Source organism: Monodon monoceros, unplaced genomic scaffold (genome assembly GCF_005190385.1).
Source record: "Monodon monoceros isolate NGI ecotype Baffin Bay Population unplaced genomic scaffold, NGI_Narwhal_1 Super_Scaffold_11, whole genome shotgun sequence".
NCBI classification, from domain to species: domain Eukaryota; kingdom Metazoa; phylum Chordata; class Mammalia; order Artiodactyla; family Monodontidae; genus Monodon; species Monodon monoceros.
The window spans coordinates 52637952-52664325 of NW_021703767.1; the positions used below are offsets into that span (position 1 = coordinate 52637952).

A 26374-nucleotide genomic window follows, 5' to 3' on the forward strand; every position below is an offset into this window, starting at 1 on the left:
TAAAACAGTAACAGTTCTTAGACAATCTATAATTTTGAAGAGAATATATAATTTCAGTTTATTTGAACAAGTGAAATATCATATAATTTACTTAGGAGCACCATCGTGATTATTTACCACCACCCGAAAGTAGCACCATTTTTTATGTGAAAAAATAAAATACAACCTGATTCAACTCTCTTATATTGAGAGGAGATGCTATAATTTCTATAAATCATATAGATAGCTAGGTAAATAGTAAAAGTCCCCAAACATGATCAGTTTTTATTGAAAAGCTAGCATTCTCTGTAAGGATTCAATAAAGAAAAAAGCAGCACTCGTGCGATTCTTATTTCAATTCCTCCCAAATAAAAGTGTTCTAAATTATATCTCTCTGGGGTTAACAGAACATTTCTAAACTTCTTGATAAAACAATGCATGAGTATAATCAGAAACGCCTTTGTTCTTTCAAGGCCGAAGCTTTAGCACTACTGGTAACTAGAGACCTGGTCTGGCTTTCAGAGTGCAAGCAATTTTAAATATAATTTTTGGTGTGTGAACAACACAAACCAAAATTGTTACCTTGCTCATAAGGTACCATAGAGAACCAGTGTTTATTCAGAATTCAGAAATTCTGGTTTCCAGATTGCTCAGTTACATATGGGAACTGTCTAACAACTGCTCTTAACTAATCCAACAACTTGAAATGAAAGCAACTTAAAAGAAAAAAAGAGTAACTTTGCAAAGACAGATTAAACATATTTTAAGACCTTTAATCATTAGGGTTTTATCATGAAGCTTTTTCCCAAACTCTTTACTAGTTCATATTTAAGAGGTGTAGGCTGATGTGTGGCAAAAAGGATGTGATGTAACTTGAATAGTTCTAGGTAACCCAATCAATGACCTACCCATTCTTTTTTCACCCCTCAGTTCTAAAATGGTGTTGAAGCTTTAGAGTGCAAAATGGAAAAGGCCATACCCTTCCCTAGCAACTTAAGAAAAGGAACATGTTTAAAGAATCCATTTGAAATATATCAATGTTTGCAATTTAAAGCAACAAAATATAAATTTTATAGCATTAAAGTATCACTCTAAAAACAAGTCCTGTGCTATAGCTTTGATTCCTCATGAGATTCAATACACTAGAGATACACTATGACAAAAATATCTCTTAGGGTTTCTGACTATGGACCAAATAACAGAACAAGGCAGAGTTTTTTCAATTTTGCTAGAGAAAATAAATGTCTCAGTAGATATTAATTATTGTACAGTTCAATGAAAACCTCTAACATAAAAAAATCCCTTTTAACCAACAAATACATGTGTCAAATCACAAGTGCTCATTGTATAATGGGCATATAAAGTCATCCTTAATTTGAGTCCTGTGCAATTGTTGCCAGAATGGATACAATGTATGATTTCTGCAATCAAATCTCCTTGATGTTTCTGTCATAAACACATTTAAAATTCATTCTGGGAAATGTAATATGGATTTATATGCAATTATTTGTTTTAATAGGAGCAAGTATCTAATGCACTGTTGATACTTAGTAAAATTTCAGCAATTATAAAATAAAAGGGAGCTATGGGAATAACAATTTCTGTTGTATTAGTTCTACGTGAATCTTTTTCAGGACAAAGACTCTGATTTCCTCATTTTATAGGACATTCCTTCAATGCTTTACACACAGTAGGGCTCAAATGAACATTGACTGCTGACTGACTTACATTATACTACATATGTGCATACATACGTGTTTGTAAAGGACCTAAAAATGCAGGTACTAAAATGACGTTCATGTTTCTGTTCATCTAAGGCGACTGGATGACAAGATTTATGATTATTTCATTCTGAATTCCATGTTCCCACCTGCATCCGTTTCATTAGACAAAATCATTTTATCTAAAACTACTTTAGAGACTGCAGTAAGTCACAACTTTTTGAGCCAAAAATAAATATTTTACGTCCTCTGGAAATCTGCAAAGCCTTTTGCAAATAGGAGAAAACAGTAGTTCCTCAAATGTGTAGATTGATAGTATCAACTGAAGCAGTTCACACTGAAATCTCACTGATTCAGGCCTTCTTAAACTCTCAACTAAGGAAACATCTTTTTCTTCTGCCTTCCTAGTTCACTGTTGCAAATTTACCACAATTCCATTGGACATGCTACCAACTTAAATATTCTGATCCTATCGTTCCTCTACCAAAAAAGTTTTCAAAGCTCTTTTTTGTCTACCAAGTTAAAGATAACTTGGTATAGAATATGAGACACTCCACTCCGTAACTGCTTTCAGTTTATATTGCCATAGTTTTACCTACCGTACTTACTCTCTCTGTATGCCCTAGAGTCTGTCCAAAACACCTCCATGCTATTCCTTCCTGTCATGTCTACAACACCACCACCTACTGATCTCTTTTTTTTTTTTCCGGTACGCGGGCCTCTCACTGTTGTGGCCTCTCCCGTTGCAGAGCACAGGCTCTGGACGCTCAGGCTCAGCGGCCATGGCTCACGGGCCCAGCCGCTCCGTGGCATGTGGGATCTTCCCGGACCGGGGCACGAACCCGTGTCCCCTGCATCGGCAGGCAGACTCTCAACCTCTGCGCCACTAAGGAAGCCCTACCTACTGATCTTCTAATGTCTACAGATCCGTCTTGCACGAAGCTTTCTTTATTCCTTCTTTTACCCTGCATCTCAATTGGAATGTTTCTCCCCCCAGGGCATCCCACATTATATATTCTGGATGCTTCGCCTATGCCTCATCCCTTAATTATATACCTGTCTCATCCTCACTAGACTGTGCTTGATTCATTTTGTATTCGCCACAGTGTCTTGAACATCCTACTCGTTTAACTGAAAGAGGCTGAAGGAATAAGAATACATTAAGGGGAATTTATACTACCTGTGGAAGAAGTATAATCTGAGTTATCACAAAATTTATTATAAACTCTAGGTTACTCTAGGTTACCCTGTATTAATATTTTTCACATGCCTCAAGATAACATTTCATCCTAATTTTTAAGTTTGAAATATCTTCCTATGATTCAGATATTGTCTAAAATTTAATGTTAAAGCATTTGGGACCCTTGAGATGTAGGGAAAACAAACACAATTGTGATAATCTTAGCACAATTAAGAAAAACCTTTTTAATTACAAAACCCCAAACACAACCCCCTTCCCCCATCCCACACATGTAAGAGCACACATACACTACACCAAAAATATCACTGTAATTTATCCTTCAGAAACATTAGATTAAAAATGAAACCTGTGTACACAGAGGACTTATTTTCTGAAAGACAGCACCTGAGATTCACAGATAAGTTTAAGTTCATTCTTATAAACATGTGCCTCTCCACCAAAATAGCAAAAGCCACAATCTCAAAAAGAGGAATCATTCTATGTATTTATCTAGCAACATCTTCAAGAGATTACTGTACACAAGGTCATTTTAGAATAATGTCACTTGAAGTAACATAAGTCAGAGATCGTTTTTGTCACATAGGAAACAGTAGCATTCTTAATCTTTTAAGAGGAACAAATAAAGATAGTTGGACACAGTGTTAGTATCTAGATATAAGGAGATACATTTCAAGTCTCCAATGATATTTTAAAACATTTTCGTGCAATAAAATAATTAAAACAAACAAACCAACAACAATAACTAAATATCTAGCCAACAAAGTATTAAGTAAGGAACAGGTTTATAATGCGGCTAGAATTTGAGGGAATGGAAACAGTCCTATAGGAAAGAAATCTCTTACCAATAAAATAAAACAAGGTAAATAAACCTAACAACTCTTAGCTTTCAGGTTCATGTTAAAAAGTAAAGTATTAATTTAGTTAACTTGATTATGCTAGGTGGGAGGGAGAAGAGTAATGGGAGTAAATTAAAGTCACAGAGAATTCTTACACTTCATTTTAATTATGAATTAGAGGGCTTTTTTTCCTTAGAGCTCTTTACAGTTAGCAAATAGAGTAATCAGAATGTAATTTATCCTTGCTTCCCTTACCATTTATCTAGGAAAGATGCAAATAAAAAGGGCAAATGGTTCTAATGGATGATGGGAACTGGCACACTGACATAGGACACACAACAAAGGGCAGCAAGTCCTCACTCTATAGAATGTTTAGTTTCATGAATTCCCCTTATGGTGTTACATATGTACACTTCATGTTAAACTTCTAGTACTCATCTAAGTTTTCTTATCTTTAAAATGGGCTGATGATATTTAATTTGAGATATTTCCTTTAATGAAAACAAGTCTGAACGATAGTTGTTACTCTTTGACACAGAAATGTATTTGCTTACATTTGGAGAGACTGATGGGTTATGTGAAGATAACACATCAGCCTCCAAGTATCTAAATCCCTATACCCTTTATTCGCATGATAACATTTTTAAAAAAAAATTTTTAAAGACTGCACACTAGGTATGGAGGGTGAGAATATATTGTAACACTTACCATTTTCATTAATATACAAGTCTTTTTAAATCAAAATCATTTCCCCTTCTTCTTCAACCCTTCTCCCTTGTTTCCCTCTTATTGTGAATATGTGATCTATCTATAGAAAATGACTACTTCTCTAAAAGAGTAAAAAATCCTATTTTAAACAAGAAAGTTACATTTTACCTTTGGCTGAAGGCGAGTGCTGGAAAAATACCTTAAAAAAACTGTCTACGCTCCTAGTGTACCATAGACATCTTCTTCCTCCAAGGCCTTTCCTGCCCTACCCCTGCCCACCTCCAACCCAGCATGCATATACTCTTTCCCCTCTGTCATCAACCTAACTGTAATAACTCAGCAACCCAGTTATTGAGTGTTTGCTGAGTATTCATTAGCCACTATGCTAAATAAAAGCAGAGAGGAAGGGGAGAAAGAGATAATGGTTTTGAATTAAAAAAAAAATAAGGACAACTATTTTAAATGAAAATGAACTGTTACAACTTATACTAAGACTCCACATCTAGTTTGGTTTTATTCCATAACCAAGGGGTATGGGGGCTTAGATATTTGGAGGGTAACTATTCTCCTAGAAACTAGGTCCTATTATTATTTCATTTCATAAAGTAAGGGAAATAAGTGGAATTGGGGGCATAGATGTAGTAAGTTGCTTGCATCCACAAAGCCAGGAACTCTAGAGCAAGAAGTAAAACTCAGGTCTGATTCCAGAGCCTGGTGGATCTATGTTGATCAGATTTTTAGTTTTGTTAAAATGCAGCTATCAGGTTTGCCTTATCATTTTTACTTCTGCCTAAAGGAGTTAAACAGTTCCTCTTCTATAAAAACATTTTGTTAAATTTGAAAGGGGAGAGAACATTGGGATTCTGGTTATCCTGAACACTAGGAGAGTCTTGTATGTAGAAAGTGCTTACAAATATGTAATTAAATCAATCTGGATTGAGGAACTACAGAGACGTAAGTTAAGAAACAAACTCCAGGGCTTCCCTAGTGGCGCAGTGGTTGAGAGTCCACCTGCCGATGCAGGGGACACGGGTTTGTGCCCCGGTCCGGGAAGATCCCACATGCCGCGGAGCGGCTGGGCCCGTGAGCCATGGCCGCTGAGCCTGCGCATCCGGAGCCTGTGCTCCGCAACGGGAAAGGCCACAACAGTGAGAGGCCCATGTACCGCAAAAAAAAAAGAAAGAAACAAACTCCAACCCAGGATCATGCAGAGACTGAGAATTACAGGATCCTAGATGGACGCAGTATTCCATCGGTTGAAGCTAGCCTCTAAGTCTCCCAACAGTGAAATAAGAAGAGGAATTGGGCTTTTTCTATTTTATGTCAGTTGTGATATACCTTGTGGTCTACTGAAGTGGACCCATTTTTCCTTCAAAAGATAATAAAAGAGGAGAATAAGGGGAGACATGGTCTGTTTTATAGCATTTAATACATTATGTATAAATCCTTCTTTATAATCTGCCTTAAAAGTCAAACAACTATACTGAAATGAGAAATATTAGCTGTCTAATTTTGGTAAAAATGTTAATCTAGTTGTAACTTGAAATTAACTTTGAGAATATAAGCATTGCAATGCTAATACACACAACATATGAGATTAGACCTTCATGAATTTTAATGAGCCTAATTTAGATAGAGCTAAACAAATTCAGCTTTCAATAAGACATAAATTTTGTACTTTACTCAATGTTCTCTGGGATATTAACATGTATCAATGATCAAGACATGAAAGTTCACATAGAAAACATGTAAAGGAATCTTTATAACTTAAATCACTACTAATACTAATAACTTATAGTTAATATAATAAAAATAAAATTTCATACCTATAACCTAAGAAATTATAACCCCAATTTAAAACAACCACCATCCATACAAAACTTAATAGCCTGTATTCTAGGGCTTAGAAGGGCAGGTTTATTTAGTGCTAAGACTGTATAACATATTATCTAAGAAGAACCCTGAAACAAGAGGTCTTCAGTGAATTGCCCAAGATAATTATTATATTTTAAGTATTTCTAAGTCCATTCAGGAAATAAATTGTAATATGTTGCTAAGATATAACCATTCATGTCGGAGCTCTTCTGAACACTCTCCTTAAGGCAAGTGTGATCATGTATGAATGAAAAGTAATAGAGACTAAAGGGAAGAAAAAATCACTGGAAAAAAAAAGGCAGGTCCTTCTGATCAAGATTCTAAGTTGTAGAAACATACTTTTGAAGATAAGCTCCCCATTTTCAGAGAACATTATAAAAATGCTTTTATAAGTGCTTTCTCTTCCATTTACATCACCTTTGCATGACCTTGAAGAAAACCTTTACAGATCTTCATATTTATAATAGATGAAAGCCTGCAGGTACCAACAAGGCACTAACAAAGAGTTAACGGCAAACCACCACCACTCTTCCCCTGTGTTTTGAATGCCTGAGTAGACAATTTTGACTCTTGCTATCTTGGCTACCCTAGAATATCACTAATAATTAAATCTTATACAGAGTTTTCCTTCACACATGTGCACACATGTGTGTACACACATACAGGAATTTAGTACATGTCATTCTTCACACTTCTTTGTTTCTTGATTAACTCACCAACTACAAACTATTATTTTGAAGGAATAGTCTACTCCCCTAAAATAACAACTTAAGATCAAGAGAGATGGGAACACTTAAATATTACAGTCTTCAAAAGAGGCAAAGCCTCCTTCAGCTGAAGGAAGATGGTGACGATCTGATCTGAGTCAAAAATATCATTGACACAAATACCAGAAAACATTACAGGACAGCTCTGCCAGGGGCCCACTGAGGGTTTGAAACTCAATGATTTCTGCTGCTGCCTCTTCGGTTCCCTGTATGCTTAAATTCTTTTCTGTACATATAAATGACAGTGGTAATATCCTTCATGTTAGCACTCAACATGTGTGACAGTCTTTCAGTTTTATAGAGAAAGACCTTGCTTTCCAACAATGAACTGGACCTGGTATTTTTATGTATGTGAGAAGTTCATTCTACCTGGCTGCCTAAGGTGTGCTGTCCCAGGCAACAATAACTCCAATGACTGATTGATGATATGCTATAACCATACAACTTTCTTTTCAAATTAGATAGAAGTAAGAGAGTTAAATAAAAAAAGACTGCTGATTCTCCCATGGACAACGTTAATAGGAAAAAAATTTGCAGATGAAATAAGGGAAGGTGAACTAAATCTCTGGCAAATTGTCTGGTGTCTTCATATGAAAATTAAATCATTACTTAGAACCTTCTTCCTGACTTCTGTTAGGTTCAAGTTTTAATGAGCTTCTGATTATTTACAATTTGCAGATAATTAAAGACCTGCAGGGAAGTGTCACACTAGGCGAAAAAAACACCACTCAAACTTTTATACTACCTCCTATCAGAAGACTATAAGCAGATTATTTAGCTTCAGCTTTGAGTATTTCTTACCTTGGCTCCTTCTAAAGGCAAATCATGGCGTCTGTGTTTCCGCATAAGCACTGGGTCAGAGCCCATTCTACTGTGCCTTCCATTCACATTTGAACTCGCTGTGATTCCAGGCTTTGGAGAGGCATCCCCTAGGAGGCGACATCCCACTGACTGATTAGTCCCAAGCACATCCCGAGGACACCAGGCTTCCAGAGGCATCGGCTGGTCTCTGGAAGGCACACTTTCCATGTGAAGGAAGTGACGACTCAGTCTATTGTCAGGGGGGATTGGGGGAGGTCTCTCAGGTGGAGGAGGAGGAGGGTCTCTTAAGGGAGGTGGTGGTGCTGGGAGTGGTTTGTCTTGTTTTCTCACCATGCAAGGAGAAGACTAAAGAAACACAAGAGGAAAAACATTAAAAGAGGTTCCATGCACTGAAATGACTTCCAGACTAGTATACTATTGCTTTTGTTTTCTAAGCCATAGTAGGGCTTTATTAGATTCCTGTGCCATCTTTTAATGAGTTTATTTTATCACCAACTAATGAAAGTTTAAAATATTAATGAAAAACTCAAATATATTAAGATTTCTTTGTAGAAAATGAATACATAAACTCAAATGTTAGGATTATAAGGACTACAGGGAAACGTAGCAGAATATCAAAATTATATGGTGATTTTGACTGGCTGACATTAAAATAATAATGTCATTAATTATTTTATTTGCACGTTTCTGTGATTTAGGAGAAACAGCAGAAACCATCAAAGTTGTTGTTGTTTTACTTTTTAAAAGAGCACCTTGATTTGTAACTTCTTTGGAAGACTGAAAATGTTGGTTTTGTTATTTTTGTGTTCACCTCTACAATACAGAGCAAGTGACAAGGGGGAAAAGTGCTCCGGTTCTTTAACAGTTATTACCAGAATAGTGAAAATTCACAAATAATAGAGCAGCGTTATTTACAGACCTTACTTGAGTTTTATGGATCTTAAAAAAAAAAAAAATCAGTCTGATTCTTATGTGGAAATATGAAGGTATAAGCTCCTGAACTGAATCTATGTGACTTTCACAGTTTTTATTTTCATTTACATAGTTCATCTGATGAATGATTTGCCCTTTTATTGTTTGAAAATATTAGCAAAAAAATGTGTGTTTACATAATTCTGACTAAATAACATCCTAAAAAGTCTTAATATGATCTTAAAAGCATGTTAATTATAATGTAGAAAAGTCTAATACTATTAAAATACTGTGCTTCCAAATAGTTTTAGACCGTAACACATATTACCGAATGGGATTAATATTTAAAATCTTATATTTAATAAAGCAAAATATTCCCTTTTCAAATTTGGAAAAAAATCTGCACAGAACTACAACTGTGGGCTTAGATGTACAGACAGAATTATGTCTTTAATATTAAACAGTAATGCAATTAGTTTGCAAATACTGTAATTCTTTGTAATTAATTCCTTCAGGTATAAAAGGTACATATAATTCCCTCTTCTGAGTCACCCTGAAACTTGGGTGGTAATCTATCACATCTTAAGCCCTATGCAAATGTACTCTCATAACATTTTTCTTGTCAAGACACTATGAAAATGAGTGTAAAATATCATTTAATAAGAGCATGCAATTTATTTTAATACATGTAATGACCCTGTAAATCCATTTTACAGAATAACTATACTTACTCTGCTGTTTATTTTAGCAAATCAGGGGGCTGTTACAGACATGTGCCCTCTCTGAATAATTATGTAACTTTTATAGCAATAAAGCAAGGAATATGATAGTGGACTCACTAGAAACAAAATGAGAGACCCATCAAAGCTGTTCATAAACAAGAGCATAAGAAATATGAGTGACGGAATTTTAAAAACCTGAGCAATCAATAATCATCACATAAAATTATTATCTATGTTTCTAATAAAATTGATTTACCTTTGGTGAACCAGTTGGGCTGCCACAGGGAGACCGAACTACGCCTTTCTGAATTAGATCCAGGCGAGGAGGCACTGGTGGCAGGCTTAAATGTGGGATCTGGAGAGGGTCTGGATGTGGCTTTCTTCGCTGTGCAAGGGGAGAGGATCCCGGTGATGTGACTGGGGAATTCTGCCTGTCAGTGCACTAGGATATAAAAAGAGAATGATGTTTATTTGAGGTGTAAAGTACATACCTTTCAGTTCTTAAGACATTTGGTTTTGAGACTGTATCTGCCATTGCACATCTGTTAAAATAAACTCACTTAGTTTACTCTGATTAATAGATGGAAGGAGCTCACATTGTCCCTCAAGAGCAGTATTATGTAAAGAATAAGTGGATTAGTTTCTCCTACATATTGTAGAAAGGGTCTAGGAAAAAACCAGCAAAAGGGTAGTTTAAAAACAATTAAGGGCTTCCCTGGTGGCACAGTGGTTGAGAGTCCGCCTGCCAATGCAGGGGACATGGGTTCGTGCCCCGGTCCGGGAGGATCCCACATGCCGCGGAGTGGCTGGGCCCCTGAGCCATGGCCGCTGAGCCTGCGTGTCCGGAGCCTGTGGTCCGCACGGGAGAGGCCACAACAGTGAGAGGCCCGCGTACCACAGAAACAACAACAACAACAAAAAAAACCCAATCAAATGCAGGCATTCTTCTAGAAACCTGTCTACATTTTATGAGAAACATGCAATGCAGTAATGCACACTGCTCTTGGTTATCTGTATTATAGAATTTTCTTAGGTCTTTGGGTTTATAGTACATTCTAGAACTTAGAAATCATTTTGTTCCATATAAAATACATATCCAGTGCATAATCTACTTTCCTATAAACCAATTAAATCAGACAAGGATTTTTAAAAATTTGTGTATTTAAAATAAACAGGTTTAAGACCAGATATTTTCCCCCAAGCCTTCACATGGAAAATAAATCCTCAAGTTAAATGTTCTTCTTTAAAAACAATTAAATCTAGGAAAGTCTGTACTTCTAAAACTCTGATAGATTTCTATGCTATTACAGGGTTTCCATGTTATCTGGTAGATAAAAGAGCACCAAAAAGCCATCAACAAGTACTTTGATTTGTACGTATGTGTGTAACCCTGTTTCAGAAGTGTGTGTGTGTGTGTGTGTGTGTGTGTGTTTGACATAACCTGATTCCTATTTGATATAAAAGCCATCCTAATTAACCAGATAACCTCACTAGGATAACAATATTCTGTTCTGAAATATCAAGCAGTTTCCTTTTCAAGGCTAAGTTACTACCTACCTCTTTGGAGACCTAGGCTTAATTTTTATACCTACTACATTAATCTAGCATGCTTTGATATTCATCTGTTTCCTAGTGCTAGTATTTATAAGGAGTTTTAAGCTTGTTTTTAAGCCATTTCCCCCTACTTACCTTTGTAAGAGTAGTCAATGTCAACTGACAATTTAATTTCAATTCTAGCAATAGTGAGAAAGATTTAGCCATTCTGTCCTTAACTGAGATGTGATAATAAATTTGTGTTCATGTTCACACTTAGTTACATCATGGAAGGTCTTTTTTTTCTAATTTACTAAAATTGTCATTTGTCTGATGTTTTTCTCATGATTAGACTAGCATTGTGTGTTTCTGGAAGGAAGGCCATGTTGGTAAAGTAACACTTTAACCACATCACATCAAGGGTCTACACTATCAATGGGGTTCATCACTGTTGATGTTGACCTTGATTACCTGGCTGAGGTACTGACTGTCAAGGCTTCTACACTACAAAGCTACTTACTTTTTCTCCCATTTTCCTTACTGTACTCTTTGCCAGGAAGTTACCATGTGCAGCCCACACTGAAGGAGTGGGGACTTATGCTTCCCCTGGTAAAGGTTTTTTAAAAATAAATTTGAGTGTCTAAGCAGAAGCTTCTAGACCATACTTCAGGTATACTGGAATATTGCCATGACATTGCTAGACTGTCAATTCTTTGTCTCTCTCAATAGATGCCAAATAACTTAAAATACGTCAATAAATTCAGATGCACTTTCACATGTAAATTTTAAGACCCCTTTCTTATTAATTTCATGATTCTTTTTTATATCTCTTACCTACTTAATTGAAGGAGAAAAAGCAGAAACTGTAGAGTCATAAGCTGATTTTCAATAAAATAACATGACTTTTACCCCAAAAGTCATGGAGCCTCACGTGGTCATGAATTTGAACCTTACGGAGTAACACCAATCCAAAAATGATCACGGACAGAATAGAAAAAACTCCTCATGTCAAACTAAGTGCATCACAGTTCGTAGCAATCAGATCAGGAGATGTCACAGGACATCTAATTCTCCAAATTCCCATTAAGGGTAAGTTACATTCTCTGAGAACTAGAAAAAATGTTACCTGATAAAAATTCTTTATTGATCTGGTTATTATTCTTTACAGAAAAAGACTCAAGAAGCAAAGCTATCCACATGGTTCCTATCCTGTAAAGAAATAATTTTTACATAGATATACAGAGAATACATAGCACTTCATTGTTTCAGTTACTTGCAGAGAAATTTTTCACTGCTTGTTGCATTTACTGCAAAGACCTATGCTCCTCCAAGCACTTTTCTTCCACAACTACCTGCCTGCTTCCCTAATTACCTGGAACAGGAAGGAGAATCCTGACAGAGCCAGCAGCCCACCATCATCATTAGAACTTGACTTCTGGTTTAACTACTAATTTAATATTTAAGCAGTTACCATATTCCAACTGTGTTTAAATAATGGGATGGACTTGATTTGAAGTGGGTGAACTGTTAAGATACTGAAAGGGTATATTGAAAATCTTTGGACAGACATCCAAACCACTGTGTGTGCTGCAGAAGTAACCCTGAACTTCTAGTTACCTCCAGACAAGCATACTCTCTACAGCTTTGTGAATGTAATCTGAAGCAGAACTTGCTTAAGAAAATTCATAATCCGCCTGCCAATGCAGGGGACACGGGTTCGAGCCCTGGTCCGGGAAGATCCCACATGCCACACAGCTAGAAGCCCATGCGCCACAACTACTGAGCCTGCGCTGTAGAGCCCGCAAGCCACAACTACTGAAGCCCGTGCACCTAGAGCCCGTGCTCCGAAACAAGAGAAGCCACCGCAATGAGAAGCCTGCGCACTGCAACAGAGTAGCCCTGCTCCCCGCAACTAGAGAAAGCCCACGCGCAGCAACGAAGACCCAATGCAGCCAAAAATAAAATAAATAAAAAATATTTTAAAAAGAACAATTCATATTGTATTCTCAAGGTGATTTTACACTACCCTCCCGAAAGACTAATTCATTTTGAAGCATTACAGTAACTGTAAGTTGGCTTAGTCAGAAGGATTTTATGGAGAATAGGTGAAAAGTATGTGAAGAAACAAAAAATATTTTATCTTTCTTATGTGGTCTAAATTCACCATAGCTTATTCATTTTCCAGAGTTCTCCTAAATTATAGTAAAATCCCCATGTAAGAGTAGATAATTTAACAGTGCCCTTTAGATAATAATGCATTTTTCTTTGCTGAAGCCTTTTTGTTGTCTCTGTGAACAATTCTGCAACTAGAATATTGAAACTTTGCATTAACTTTCATTGCTGGTAAAATTCAAATGCTAACTGTGAACATTTGTAAACATTTTTAGTAGATGGTCACATTAAAGGTCACTTTTAATTTATTTGAGTAATCACCAATTATATTTTTTTCCCTTCCTATTTGAAAGTCTAAGGAGAAGAGAAGTCTCACACAATGCTTCACATGCCCACTCATGTTATGTTCTTTGTCCCATTATCTACCATATTCTTTTATTTACCCCTCATTGATTTGAAAGAGCTCTTTATATATTATGATAGTGAACCCCTATCTTTTTCATTTGTGGGGAATAATTTTTTCTCAGTTTGTCTTCACTACTGCTCTTCTGGTTTTAATCTTCTAGAGAATAAATACAATTAATTAGTATAATAAAAAGGCATATTAATCAAGGGATTCTTAAAAGGATCATACGCTTTTTGCCACTGCATTACATGAAATCCTTTCTTTGTCACTCCTTCATCTCTGTCTGTCCACTCTATTAGATTAGGACAAGGATATGGAAAGCTAAGAAAAGATTACCTAGGAAAGCATAGGAAGCAGAAACTAGGATGCGGACACAGAATTAACTTTACAGAATTTATTGCACAATATAAAGAAAATCATTTATATAGAGGTAACTGCAAGAACTGGGAAGGATGGAATCATAGTTTCAAGTTATAGGATAGCTGATTTGAATAATTCCTTTATCTTGATTTTAGGTAATTCTCACTTTTTTCTAGTATTACACTTGCTCTCAGAACTTCAGAATATATGATCTTTTTTCGTTTCCGCACCTTTCAAAATACAAAAGCTGGGCGCCTTGATTCCTGCCTGTATTATCATCACACCAGCTTATCTGTCTAACTAACAATTTCTCTTAACTTCTTTAATGCTGGTTGTTGATAAGTAAGTTCAACAGGCTGAAATCCTGGTGCTCTAGAAATTTAAAGACCACATTTGATTCTTTTATGTCTACATATTCACCAATTTTTCCAAACCCTTTGCTTCATGAAATGAATAAATGCTATTCTTTATTTTTTCTGACAAAATTTACAGAATTCTTTAGCACTTAGAATAGGAGGCGAATGACTACCATAAGGAATAGGGAAATCTGAATTTGCAATTTTAACAGAAAATCCTGAGAGAAAAGGCCCAAGAAGTAAGTAGTCAAAAGCTCATCTCAGCATGCTCCGCAATTACCAATAATAATCAGGGACTCATTCTATTTTAGTCACTCTTCATTTTATCCATACCTTTTAAAGAGCGATTTTATAACAGCCCTAATAGGATCCATTATTATGGAAATGGAAAAACATTTGGTAAGAAACTTCAAACCCTGCCAGGCTATTATTAAAAACAGGACAAGAGAAAACCTCTCCAATTACTAATAAGATGAGAGTTCTGACAATCCCAGAGATAATCAAAGTCAATTTTATAATATTTCTAAGAAGATTTTTACTTAATGAATTTTCATATCTGAACAAGGTAGATACATGTATTATAAGGATGATGAAAAGGACGACATTTCTCTAAATGCGTGAAAATTAATGAAGGACATTGATAAAACTTTTATCACATAAAATATATTCTAAGTAAAACATTCTAATAAAATAGAATTAAAATAAAATATTCTAATATTTTCCTGCTACTAACTATCCTCTTGGTTCTTCTTCTGCTCATATCCATTTGTGAACATAACAAAATCAAAAGACTTTAAAATAATAGCCTATGCAGAATATTATTCAGAAGGTATCCGTTACAGAGCCATTTACATGTACACATATTCATGTGTAATTTGTAATATAAGTATAAATGATTTATGTTGTCTATTTTGGAGTACTGTACCATTGTTCCCTTTTAGATAACAAATGCTTATATGAGGAACATGGTGTAAGAGTAGTACAATCATTTCATACTTATCCACAGTCACACTTCAAGAAGTCTCAATATGCAGGAATTTAGGGAGAAACTTGGAGTGAAAAAGAAAAGTTCTCCCAACTTAATCTACAGATTGAATGCAATCCCAATTAAAATGCCAGCAAGTTATTTTTTAGATATGGTCAAACTGATTCTAAAGTTTAGATGGAGACAAAAGACCCAGAATAGCCAAAAGGATAGTTAAGGAGAAGAACAAAGTTGGAAGACGGACACTACTTGACTTCAAGACCTACTATAAAGCTACACTAATCAAGATTCTGTGGTTTTGGCAGAAGAATAGACATATAATACATCAATGGAACAGAAATAGATCCCCCAAAATATAGTCAACTGATCTTTTGACAAAGGAGCAAAGGTACACAATGTAGTAAAGACAGTCTTCTCAACAAATGGTGCTGAAGAACTGGACATCCACATGCAAAAAAAAAAAAAAAATCTAGACACAGACGTTATACCCTTCACAAAATTAACTCAAAATGGACCACAAACCTAAATGTAAAATGCAAAATTATAAAACGCCTAGAAGATAATATAGGAGAAATCTAAAAAGTGACCACCAAATACAAGGTCTTCTAGATACAACACCAAAGGTGCCATCCATGAAAGAAATACTGGGCAAGCTGGACATCATTAAAATGAGAAATTTCTGTTCTGTGAAAGAAACTATCAAGAGAATAACAAAAATACAAGCCACAGACTAGAAGAAAATCTTTGGAAAATACACATATGAGAAAGAACTGTTCTCTAAAATATAAAATTAAAATTCAACAATAAGAAAACTAACAATCAGATTTTAAAATGAGCCGAAGACCTTATCAGATACCTCACTAAAGATATACAGATGGAAAATCAATATATGAAAAGATGCTGCATATCATATGTCATCAAGAAAATGTAAATTAAAACGAGATACCATTATACACCTTTTTGAATGGCCAAAATCCAGATCACTGACAACATCAAATGCTAATGAGGATGTGGAACAACAGAAACTCTTATTCATTGCTGGTGGGAATGCAAAATGCTACTGCCACTCTGGAAGAGTTTGGTGGTTTCTTACAAAACTAAACATACTCTTAATATACAATACAGCAATCATGCTCTTTGGTGTTTACCTAAAGGAGCTGAAAACTTATGTTCACACAAAAAACTGCATACAGATGTTTATAACTGTTTTATTCACAACTGCCAAAACTCGTAAGCAACCAAGATGTCCTTCAGTAGGTGAATGGATAATAAATAAACTGTGGCACATCCAGACAATGGAATATTATTAGTGCTAAAAAGAAATGAGCTATCAAGTCAAGAAAAGACATGGAGGAACCTGAATGCATATTCCTAAGTGAAAGAAGCCAATCTTAGAAGGCTGCATACTGTATGATTCCAACTATAGGATATTCTGGAAAAGGCAAAACTATGGAGAGAGTAAAAAGATCAATGGCTGCTGGGGGTTTTGGTGGGGGAGATGAATAAGCAGAACACAGAGGATGTTTAGGGCGGTGAAAATACTCTGCATGATACTATATATGTCACTATACATTTGTGCAAACCCACGAATGTACCACACCAAAAGTGAACCCTACTGTAAACTATGGACTTTAGACAATAATGATGTGTCAATGTAGGTTCATCAATTACGACAAATTTATCAGTCTGGTGGGGGAATGTTGATGATGGGGAGGCTACACGAGTGTGGAGGCAGGGGGTGCATGAGAGATCTCTGTACATTCCCCTCAATTTTTTCTGTGAACCTAAAACTGCTCTAACAGTCCTAGAAAACAAAACCAAAAAACCAACCAACCAAAAATAAAAAAAAGAGAAGTCATCTCAATGGAAAAATTCTGCTGTATTTCTCCCCCTAGGAACAGTAACAAGGAATAAGCACCTTGCTAGCTTACTAAGAATATGGATATTAACTTTGTGTGTAAACTGAGGTTCATTATTTTAAATTATTATTATTGCTGACATTCCACTAGTAACTTTGGTAAAATTTTTAGATACTACAAATTCGAAGCAATGAAGAGAAGGAAAATGGTTAGAAACTTACATACGGAGTAAGAGCTGACTGGAGTAAGAGCTCTCTTTGAGGTTTGACAGGGAGGTGGTCAATAAAACTGCAATAGGGTCTACTTTAAAGAACTGCAAACAGCCTCGCAAGGGGAATAACCCCAAGGGCCCTCTCCATTAAAATGTTAAACATTATTAGCTACATAGAGCTATACTGATTTTCCCTGAAGTACCTTTTATAAGAGGGACATAATCTCCTAGCCTGTGACGAGCCTCTATAACCCTGAAATTTCTTTTGAAGTTTCATATTTTACTTTAAACACTTATATGGGTTTTGCATTCTAATCCAAATATATATGTGATTTTAATTCAAAGTTATGTTTCCCCTGTCTGCATGCAACCTCCCCTTAAATCTTTTTTTTTTTTTTTTTTTTTTGCGGTACACAGGGCTCTCACTGTTGTGGCCTCTCCCGTTGCAGAGCACAGGCTCCGGACGCGCAGGCTCAGCGGCCATGGCTCACGGGCCCAGCTGCTCCGCGGCATGTGGGATCTTCCCGGACCGGGGCACGAACCCGTGTCCCCTTCATCGGCAGGCGGACTCTCAACCACTGAGCCACCAGGGAAGCCCTGCCCTTAAATCTTGTAGCAAAACGTAAGCCTGAAGAAGTATGTCACATTGATTATAGTGGCTTCTGATGCCCTTTGGTTCATTCAGCCGCATAACCAATTTTGAGAAGTCAGGGAAGAGTGACATATAATTTAGAAATATTTCCATAAAAATGGCTGAGAAACAAGAACATCCTGGGAATTAAGGGAATTATCTTTAGCCACTGAAAAATGCCCTCATGTGAAAGCCCTGTTGCTGGCAAAATACCAGTTACAGTTGCTTTGAACAATAAGCAATTGCTATTTAGTTACTTAAGTTCTTCACCCTACTTTAGAGAATATATACTTAATCATTTTTTAAATTAATTTTTATTGGAGTACGGTTGATGTACATATATCCACTCTGTTTTAGATTCTTCTCCCATATAGGTCATTTACAGAGTATTGATTAGAGTTCCCTGTACTTAATCATTTTAATTTACTTATGTAGAAAATAAGACTATTGTAAGCTTATCTAAATTACATAGTCCTTAAAATAATATGCCAGCAGACATGTTGGCAATGTTGCATTTTCTCTGCGTTTTAAATCTATAAGATAGTTGTACAGTAAATTTAATGTGGTCATGTAATGTAATCATAATTATGTATACATTAATACAGTAAAGAAATACAACCAATTCTTGCCAAACCAATCCAGTTGTGGTGTCTATTTCTCCCTAAACAATGACAGGTAATAGTATCTAAAAGAAAAAATACTTCCATAGACATCTCAAAAATACTGATATTTAATTCTCAGAAGCACAGCAATATTGTAGGAGTCTTAAATAACACTATATAAAAAATAATGCTAATAACAACTGATACTTAACATTTACTATGTACCAGCACTGTTCCAATGGCTTTACATTCATTAACTCATTTAACCTCAACCCTCAGAGGTAGGGTTTCACAGACAAGGTCACTGAGGCACAGGGAGTTAAATAACCAATGCAGGCACCTAGATACTAAGTAGCAAAACTAGAACATGAACTCAGGCTGCTGGACTCCAGGGACCATAGCTCTCTGAAGAACAGTACAGTTAAGAACAGTGTCACCACTGATCATTCAATGAAAAAAAAGAAAAACAAAACTTTCTCAATGGCATATAACATAGGTCAGGCACTATGCAAGTCTCTGAGGAAGAGCAAGGCCCACCATGAGCTCACAGTCTACACCACAGGAGGCCAACCCAAAACTAAGTACAAGAGTTCAAGTGCTAGCTTCTCCTAAACTACTACATATTCAAACTATTTTTGAGGAATATGTGACAGTGTCTTCAAGGTCCCCAACCCCTGGGCCGCGGACTAGTACCAGTCCGTGGCCTGTTAGGAACCGGACCCCACAGCAGGACGTGAGCAGTGGGCGAGCGAGTGAAGCTTCATCTGTCGCTCCCCATCGCTCGCATTACCACCTGAACCATGACCGTCCCTGGCCCCGGTCCATGGAAAAACTGTCTTCCACGAAACCGGTCGCTGGTGCCAAAAAGGTTACGGACCGGTGCCCTATATCATCACATTGCACTTGGACACGGTAGTTTTTTTCTTTGATATTCACATACTAATATAGAAAATGCTACTATTCTGCGTGGAGAACTTTAAGAAAATCAGTAAACAAAATGCAATTAAATGGCAAACAATGAACCTGTGACTTTGGATTGCTCACTGTCATCCACGACTCTGCCCGTGTTGCACAGCGGGAGAGGTGAGGACCGTTGGCATGTGGTCCGAATAATTCTTCTTAGGTGGAACTGTCCCACGGTTGCAGGATGTTTTGCATCTCTGACCCCATCCACTAAATATCAGTGGTTCCCTAGACCTTTCAGTCATTGTGACAACAAAATATATCCCCGCATATTTCTGAATACCCTCAGGAGGTAGAACTGCCCATACTTGAGAACCATGTTCTACATTTCAAATGCCTTGTTATTTTTGAACTTCACTTTTGTTGTAGATTTTGTCCTTACTGCTCCAGCATGTGCTTGAGCCCTGTGGTTGGCATCTAAGTCACATTAAAAAGTAACAGTCGCCTAAGAACACTGCAAAAACACTGTGATCTATACACATGAATTCTTTCCTCAGGATCAGGAGTACTATGGATCCTTTCTTCACACATTATTAGGAAAAGCAAGAATTAGATGATATATTGTTTTCAATCAGCAATATGTATTTTAATTGGTGATGGCAGCATTAGGAGAATGTATAAAAAAAGATAAAGGAAGGGGCTTCCCTGGTGGTGCAGTGGTTGAGAGTCCGCCTGCCGATGCACGATGCAGGGGATGTGGGTTCGTGCCCCGGTCCCGGAAGATCCCACATGCCGCGGAGCGGCTGGGCCCGTGAGCCATGGCCGCTGAGCCTGTGTGTCCGGAGCCTGTGCTCCGCAATGGGAGAGGCCACAACAGTGAGAGGCCCGCGTACCGAAAAAAAAAAAAAAAGATAAAGGAAGAATAATTCCTTTGACCTCTGGTCACACCTGTTTTTCCTCTTATATGGTCATTCATTAAAATTTTAAATATTGTTTTAAGAAAATATAATGTTTAAGAGCAAAGGAATTAATCTCAGTTCATACACTAGGTCAGCCTGTCAACATATCTTGTATCAAATCTTCATTTGTTTGTAATTTATGTGTTTCATGAATAACATTTTCTATCAAAGTAATTGCTAAGGAACTGCTGAGATTCTGTACACCTCTGGCAAAATGGAACAAAATTCTGAATAGCAATAGACATGTTTTCTTAGCTTTGATCTGACTGAAGTCAAAGAGAAGGATGTGATCTTATTGATCACACCCTGGACTTCCTCTAAGGGCTCACTCAGTTCCAATTATCCTAGAAATTCTGACAGCTTGAGAACTCCGGCAATGGTACAATTTCAAGCAAAACCTGCAACATCTTCTAGTGAAACTCATAAAATAGCCTATATCTAGAAAGGCAACCAATACACTGTATTATAGATGTATAGGTTCTATTTGCTTCTGTACGATTAGCATTACTAAATAAACTTATAAAACAAACAATAAAACTACATTCTATATGCTCAGTATGCTACTATTTATAAACTCCAGCTGCAGGACATCACCATGGCAACAGGAATATACAAACAGCTCAGTTCTCTATGCTATGATGGAAGCATTACTAATTTAAAGAATGCAATATGCTTAAGACAGACAGAAACAATTTCACAATATAGTCATCAACCTGCTCATAAAAGAGGAGAAAGACAGAGATGAGTATTTGAAATGGCAGATAAAAGAAAACTGATTCCTTTTGCTGGACCATGACTGACAGTCACTCGTGGAGTTGAGAGAATGAAATGTTTTTAAAATGAATGAATGAATGAGGCAACAGAATGACTGAAAAAAACAGAATGGAAGAAAATCAGGTAGAAGAGCTATTGTGTCAAAGTGATCTGTGATAATTGTTCATAGCCTCATCTATAAGACAGAACTGAATAGAATCTATAATTTGGTATTTTGTAACAGATACACTCAGTCTTCAGATTGGAATGAAAAACATGCACAAAATCAGGCCACTGCCCTCACAGACCATGTGAACATGCATGTGCATTTGTTATTTCACTTAATAAATGCTAGGTACCAAGAAACACAAAGATAAATAAGATATTGGCACTGGCCTTAAGAATTAATAATCTACGCAAGAGGGAAGACATATGGGAACATATGTATATGTATAACTGATTCACTTTGTTATAAAGCAGAAACTAACACACCATTGTAAAGCAATTATACCCCAATAAAGATGTTAAAAAAAAAAAAGAATTAATAATCTAATGGAGAAGACAGTCCTCTAAATAAAACGTAACAATTTAGTGTAACTCCTGAGGTAGAAGTACTTATAAAGTATTATGGGAGCATAACACCATAGCAATGTTTTTCCCAATTATTCAGAAAGAATTGATGCTTGTATCTACAGTAAAATTTAGGTTTTATTGAAAGTTAAGTGGCAGTGATTTACAAAATATTATAAAATTCACAATCTGTTTAAAATTGACTAGAGGCAGATCAGTGCACATAAATACATTTAACTGAAATATGATTCCTCAACTTAAATGATTACAGGTTCTTTAAATTTCTCCAATCTCTAACTGTCATAAGAAAGTATGGAAATGACACTGACTCGAGTGAAAGCTTTGTTAAATGACACTGCTGACTGCTGGGACAATAATGTCTGTGAGCAGCACCAGCCTTCTCTTTTTTGGGTAAACTAAAGAGAAGATCATCGTCAAAACCTCTCAGCTCCCTCAAAAAAAAAAGCTCACCAGTGTGCCAGAGGGAACACAACATGCATGGTTTGAGAGTGCGTGAAAGATCAGGGAAAACCACCAGTCACCTTTCAATGTCCTGTGTTCATTTTATGTTACCAGGGATTCCCTTCAATTGTCAGCACTACTACTGAAGCAAAGCTCAAGCTTCAACTTAAGTCAGTGGAAATCAGGCTGAAACTGCAACCTTTCCCAAACTCATATAGAGTAAACTCCATTTTCCACAAAGCAGTAAGGTGTACCAAGTTCTTGAAAGAATTACTCTTAAGGCCCGGCTCCCCGTCCCCTGACAGCAATCACTGAAGGAAGAAAGCCCATTTAGTAAAGAAAATTGAAATGCCTTTTTCCTAGCTATAAAACATTACCACCTTGTTCACTGGAACTACCTGAGCTGTTGTATGTTTCTCAAATACTTTTCTGTCATTCCCTATTATCCATGCATTCAGTAAACATTCTTTAAATGCTTTAAGGTGCCCTAGACCTGAGGACTGAAATGTTTTTCTTCAAGGGCCAGATAGTAAATATTTAAGGCTTTGCAAGCCAAGATGCAAAATCAAGGAAATTATGTAGGTACTTAAAAAATCAGTTAAATATACAACCATTTAAAATGTAAAGTTATCATTAGCTCACAGAAAAACAAAAACAGGGCACAGATTGCTGATTTTAGTGCTAGATCACAGTCAAATATTCAGACCAAGCTAAGACCATTAGGTTACTAAATTAAAAGAAAAGGTCTTTTGCAACAAAACCTAGCTGCTTCTAGTAAGAACCTGCAGGAATGATCTAATAACGCTCTGTCCAATATAATTATCTACTGGATATTAGTTATTTCTATTATATCTATCTATACTAGATATTTCAATACCTACAGAAAATGTTCCACATCTGTACAGTTCAACAGGGTAGCCACTAGACACAAGGGGCTGTTGAGCATTTCAAATATGTTGAATGGACTAAAGAATAGAATTTTAAAATTTTATTAAATCTTAGTTATTTAAAATTTACATTTAAATAGCCACATACAGCTAGTATATAGAAAAACAGATGTAATAGTTTTTTTATATATCAATTAGCAGGGCCTAATTGAATTTGCTTGGGTTTTTGGTGACCAATTAGGGCATACATATCTTTACAGGTTAATACCAACAGATCACAGTTCAAATTGTTCTTAACTTCTGGTTAACATTTCATTGGGAGTTGGTAACTATTCGTGATGTACATTATATTATAGAACTGAAAAGACCTTCAGAGAACACAGACTTGTACTCTATGAAGTACAACGTGTGCAGCATGTTCCAAAGAGGGCAAAAGAGGTGTATTGCATGACGGCTCATAACTACAGTTTTGAAGTTAGGAAAAAAGCACCAGTTCTGCTTTAGAGTAGTACTGGGATCTTAGGCAAGTTATTTTACCTCTTTCTTCTTCAATTTCCTCCATTGTAAAACAGGACAGTAACAGAAGCTTCTCTACTGGATTGGTGGCATGATTAAATGAGATCAAGGACTTAAGAACACAGAACACTGCCAGCTCACTGAAATCATAAATGTTACTACTTTATTAAAATAACGTTATATGACAAGTATTTTGGGATACAGTCCACAATCTGACTTGGTAGAAACCATTTCATCACTCAGCATGTAAGGAAGCTACATATGGAGTGTTGGATATATCACTGTTATTTTTATCCAGCAGACACAACTTTGAATTCTGGCTTTACAACCTCCTAATGTAGCCATGTCACATGACTAGTCTGAGCCTCATTTCCTTGTCTGAAAATGAGAAGAATATTTACCTCTTCAAGTTGAGGGAATAAAATGTGAAAAGGTTTTGCTCATATACATATTAATGTTGGTTACTGATTGAGTTCATCTTAAAATCAAGTCTCAATTCCCTGTTTCAATTTGAGATTTTTTTTTCTTGTTCATCCTTTAGGGTTACTGAGGGATAACTACTTCCTTTCTTCCATCTCTTGGGCCAAAGGGATCACAAACTTCAAAAGTAAAAACTGAATGTAGCTGTCAGCATTAGAGGACAGAATCAAGAGTAGTTTCTCTTGAGAGAAACTATGACTATGAGAGTTAAATTATGACATTTATGAAAAACCAATGAGGTGAATAATAAAAATCACCCCAGACCAAAGTAGAATTTGAGAGTAGCCATGTTGGTGGTATTAATATATCTCCATATGTAGAAATTTGCCATTTAAAAATCCTAAGGATAAGTACCTGGTGAGCATGGAACACTGGAACACAGAAGATGCAGGAGGCCAAGAAGTAAATTTTGACACAGCCGTAAAGAATGGGTAACCCCCAAATCACCTCATCTGTTTCCTGCACCAAGTGTTTCCCTACCACAGAGATGGATGCATATGGCAAATACAATCTTCTGCCATTACACTTTATCATCGTTCCACCTAGATGGCAAATAGGCTGCATATTACCTGCCAAATCCTAATGAATTGCAGTGGAGGTTCTATAAGGCTGTGCAGGCCACGTCTGAACTCAGCAGGAATGAGAACCATGATTGATTAGCCATGCCTGCCATCAGAAGGAAGGGGGGGGGCGCCTTCATACTGTGTGTGCAGATGCTTTCATAACACTCGCTGCCACTTCTCTGATTTTAGGAGCAAAAAACTTCTGAGTGTAATCTGAATTTCATGTATCTTTTTGTACAGAGAATAGCCTGATAGCTGAGAGTCCAGCTCTCTTGATCATTATGTTTCTGGTTTGTTAATTACTCAATTGGCATTCTGGTTCATTGACTAGTCTCTTGTGGGCTTGGTTGCATAAACTCCAACTGGGCAGCAGCATCCATTCCCACTGAACTGACAAAGTTAATTTTTTGAGTCTGCAATACTGATAAGCAAACCCCAGACTATGGTAAATTCATAAAGGTAAATCTTATGTGACCTCTTAATAGCCAAACAGAAGGCTGGCTTTCCTGATAAGAAGAATAACTATCAGAGACTTCTTTCAGACTTCAACAAAGACTATTTTTCATCAGTTTCATCACTTCTAATTTTAATAATTTTCTTTCTTAAATTTTTCTTTACAGATGTGCTATTGCCAGTCTCAGATGATGTTTTTCTCTATACGAAAGCTCTCGCCATCTCTCATTTTGGAGTTTAAAACCAGCGAAAGCACTCTGATTAGTCTAGTTCTTTCTCAGCCTATGATTCCATCAGCCTTTCAACATTACTTATATCTTCACCTTTCTTTTGATTCCAGAATCTTTCTTTCCCAAACCCACACTCCATCATACCCAACTTGCGACAGCATCACTTCTTTTTCATGTCCACACAACAACTGAAAAAATCCTATGTTTTCTAGTTTTACCTTTCGAACATTTGCCAACCGATTCATCATCAAGGACTCCTCTCGGTCATCATCGTCATCCAAGTCCAGCATCGGCATTCCGAAGGGGTCGATGATGCTACAGCACCTGGAACCTTCATCTCTTGGATCAAAGGGGTCCACGATTATGGGCTCCGTTCCTTTTATTTCGCAGCGACAGAAGGGGCAGCCCTGGCCATCTGACTCCTGAACAAACACAAAAATTGTGCTGATTGGTCTTTGTTCAAATAAAACACTACTGAGAGGGGCCAAAGTTCTACTATAAAAAGAAGTTGCAAAAAATAGGTTTTCAGGTAGGCAGTGGGGGTGGAGGAAGATCTGCCTTGAAGGTGGTAGAGTAGAACGGGGAACCAACAAAATATATGTTCAGTATTTAAAATTTCAAATTTTTTAAGAAAAATTTCTTTACAAAAACCTTTGATTTAGGATAAATCAAAAAGTTAGGAGCTTAACTTTATTTTACTGAATGTTCATTTACAATTTTAATGTATCAAAACTTTAAAGTCCTGCAGAAAACTGGAAATCAAATCATGTCCCTCTTTACCAAAAGGCACCAGTGCTAATTAAACATTCTATAAAAAGGACATTTTGATAAAAATTCATTATAAATAAAGTAATAGTATCAATTAGAACAATCCATTTCAAAATCAATTCTGGAAAAGTTCCTGTGCACATAACTATGGCTACATATTTCCATTTTAATTGCCGAGGTCTTTTAAAGCTTTGGCTTATAAGCAATCAGTGGGAAAAAATAAGTTTATTTT

General features: G+C 36.4%; 1 protein-coding gene across 1 annotated transcript in view; it reads right to left on the minus strand.

Moving 5' to 3' along the window:
* Positions 1-26374, minus strand: part of CBLB (Cbl proto-oncogene B) — a 212009-nt gene that overhangs the window by 48017 nt on the left and 137618 nt on the right. Inside the window, exons 10-12 of the mRNA XM_029213594.1 lie at positions 25593-25796; positions 9800-9985; positions 7889-8254 (exon numbers count right to left, since the gene is read on the minus strand). Of these exons, the coding sequence (XP_029069427.1) occupies positions 7889-8254; positions 9800-9985; positions 25593-25796 (756 nt within the window). The remainder of the gene's footprint in view (positions 1-7888; positions 8255-9799; positions 9986-25592; positions 25797-26374) is intronic.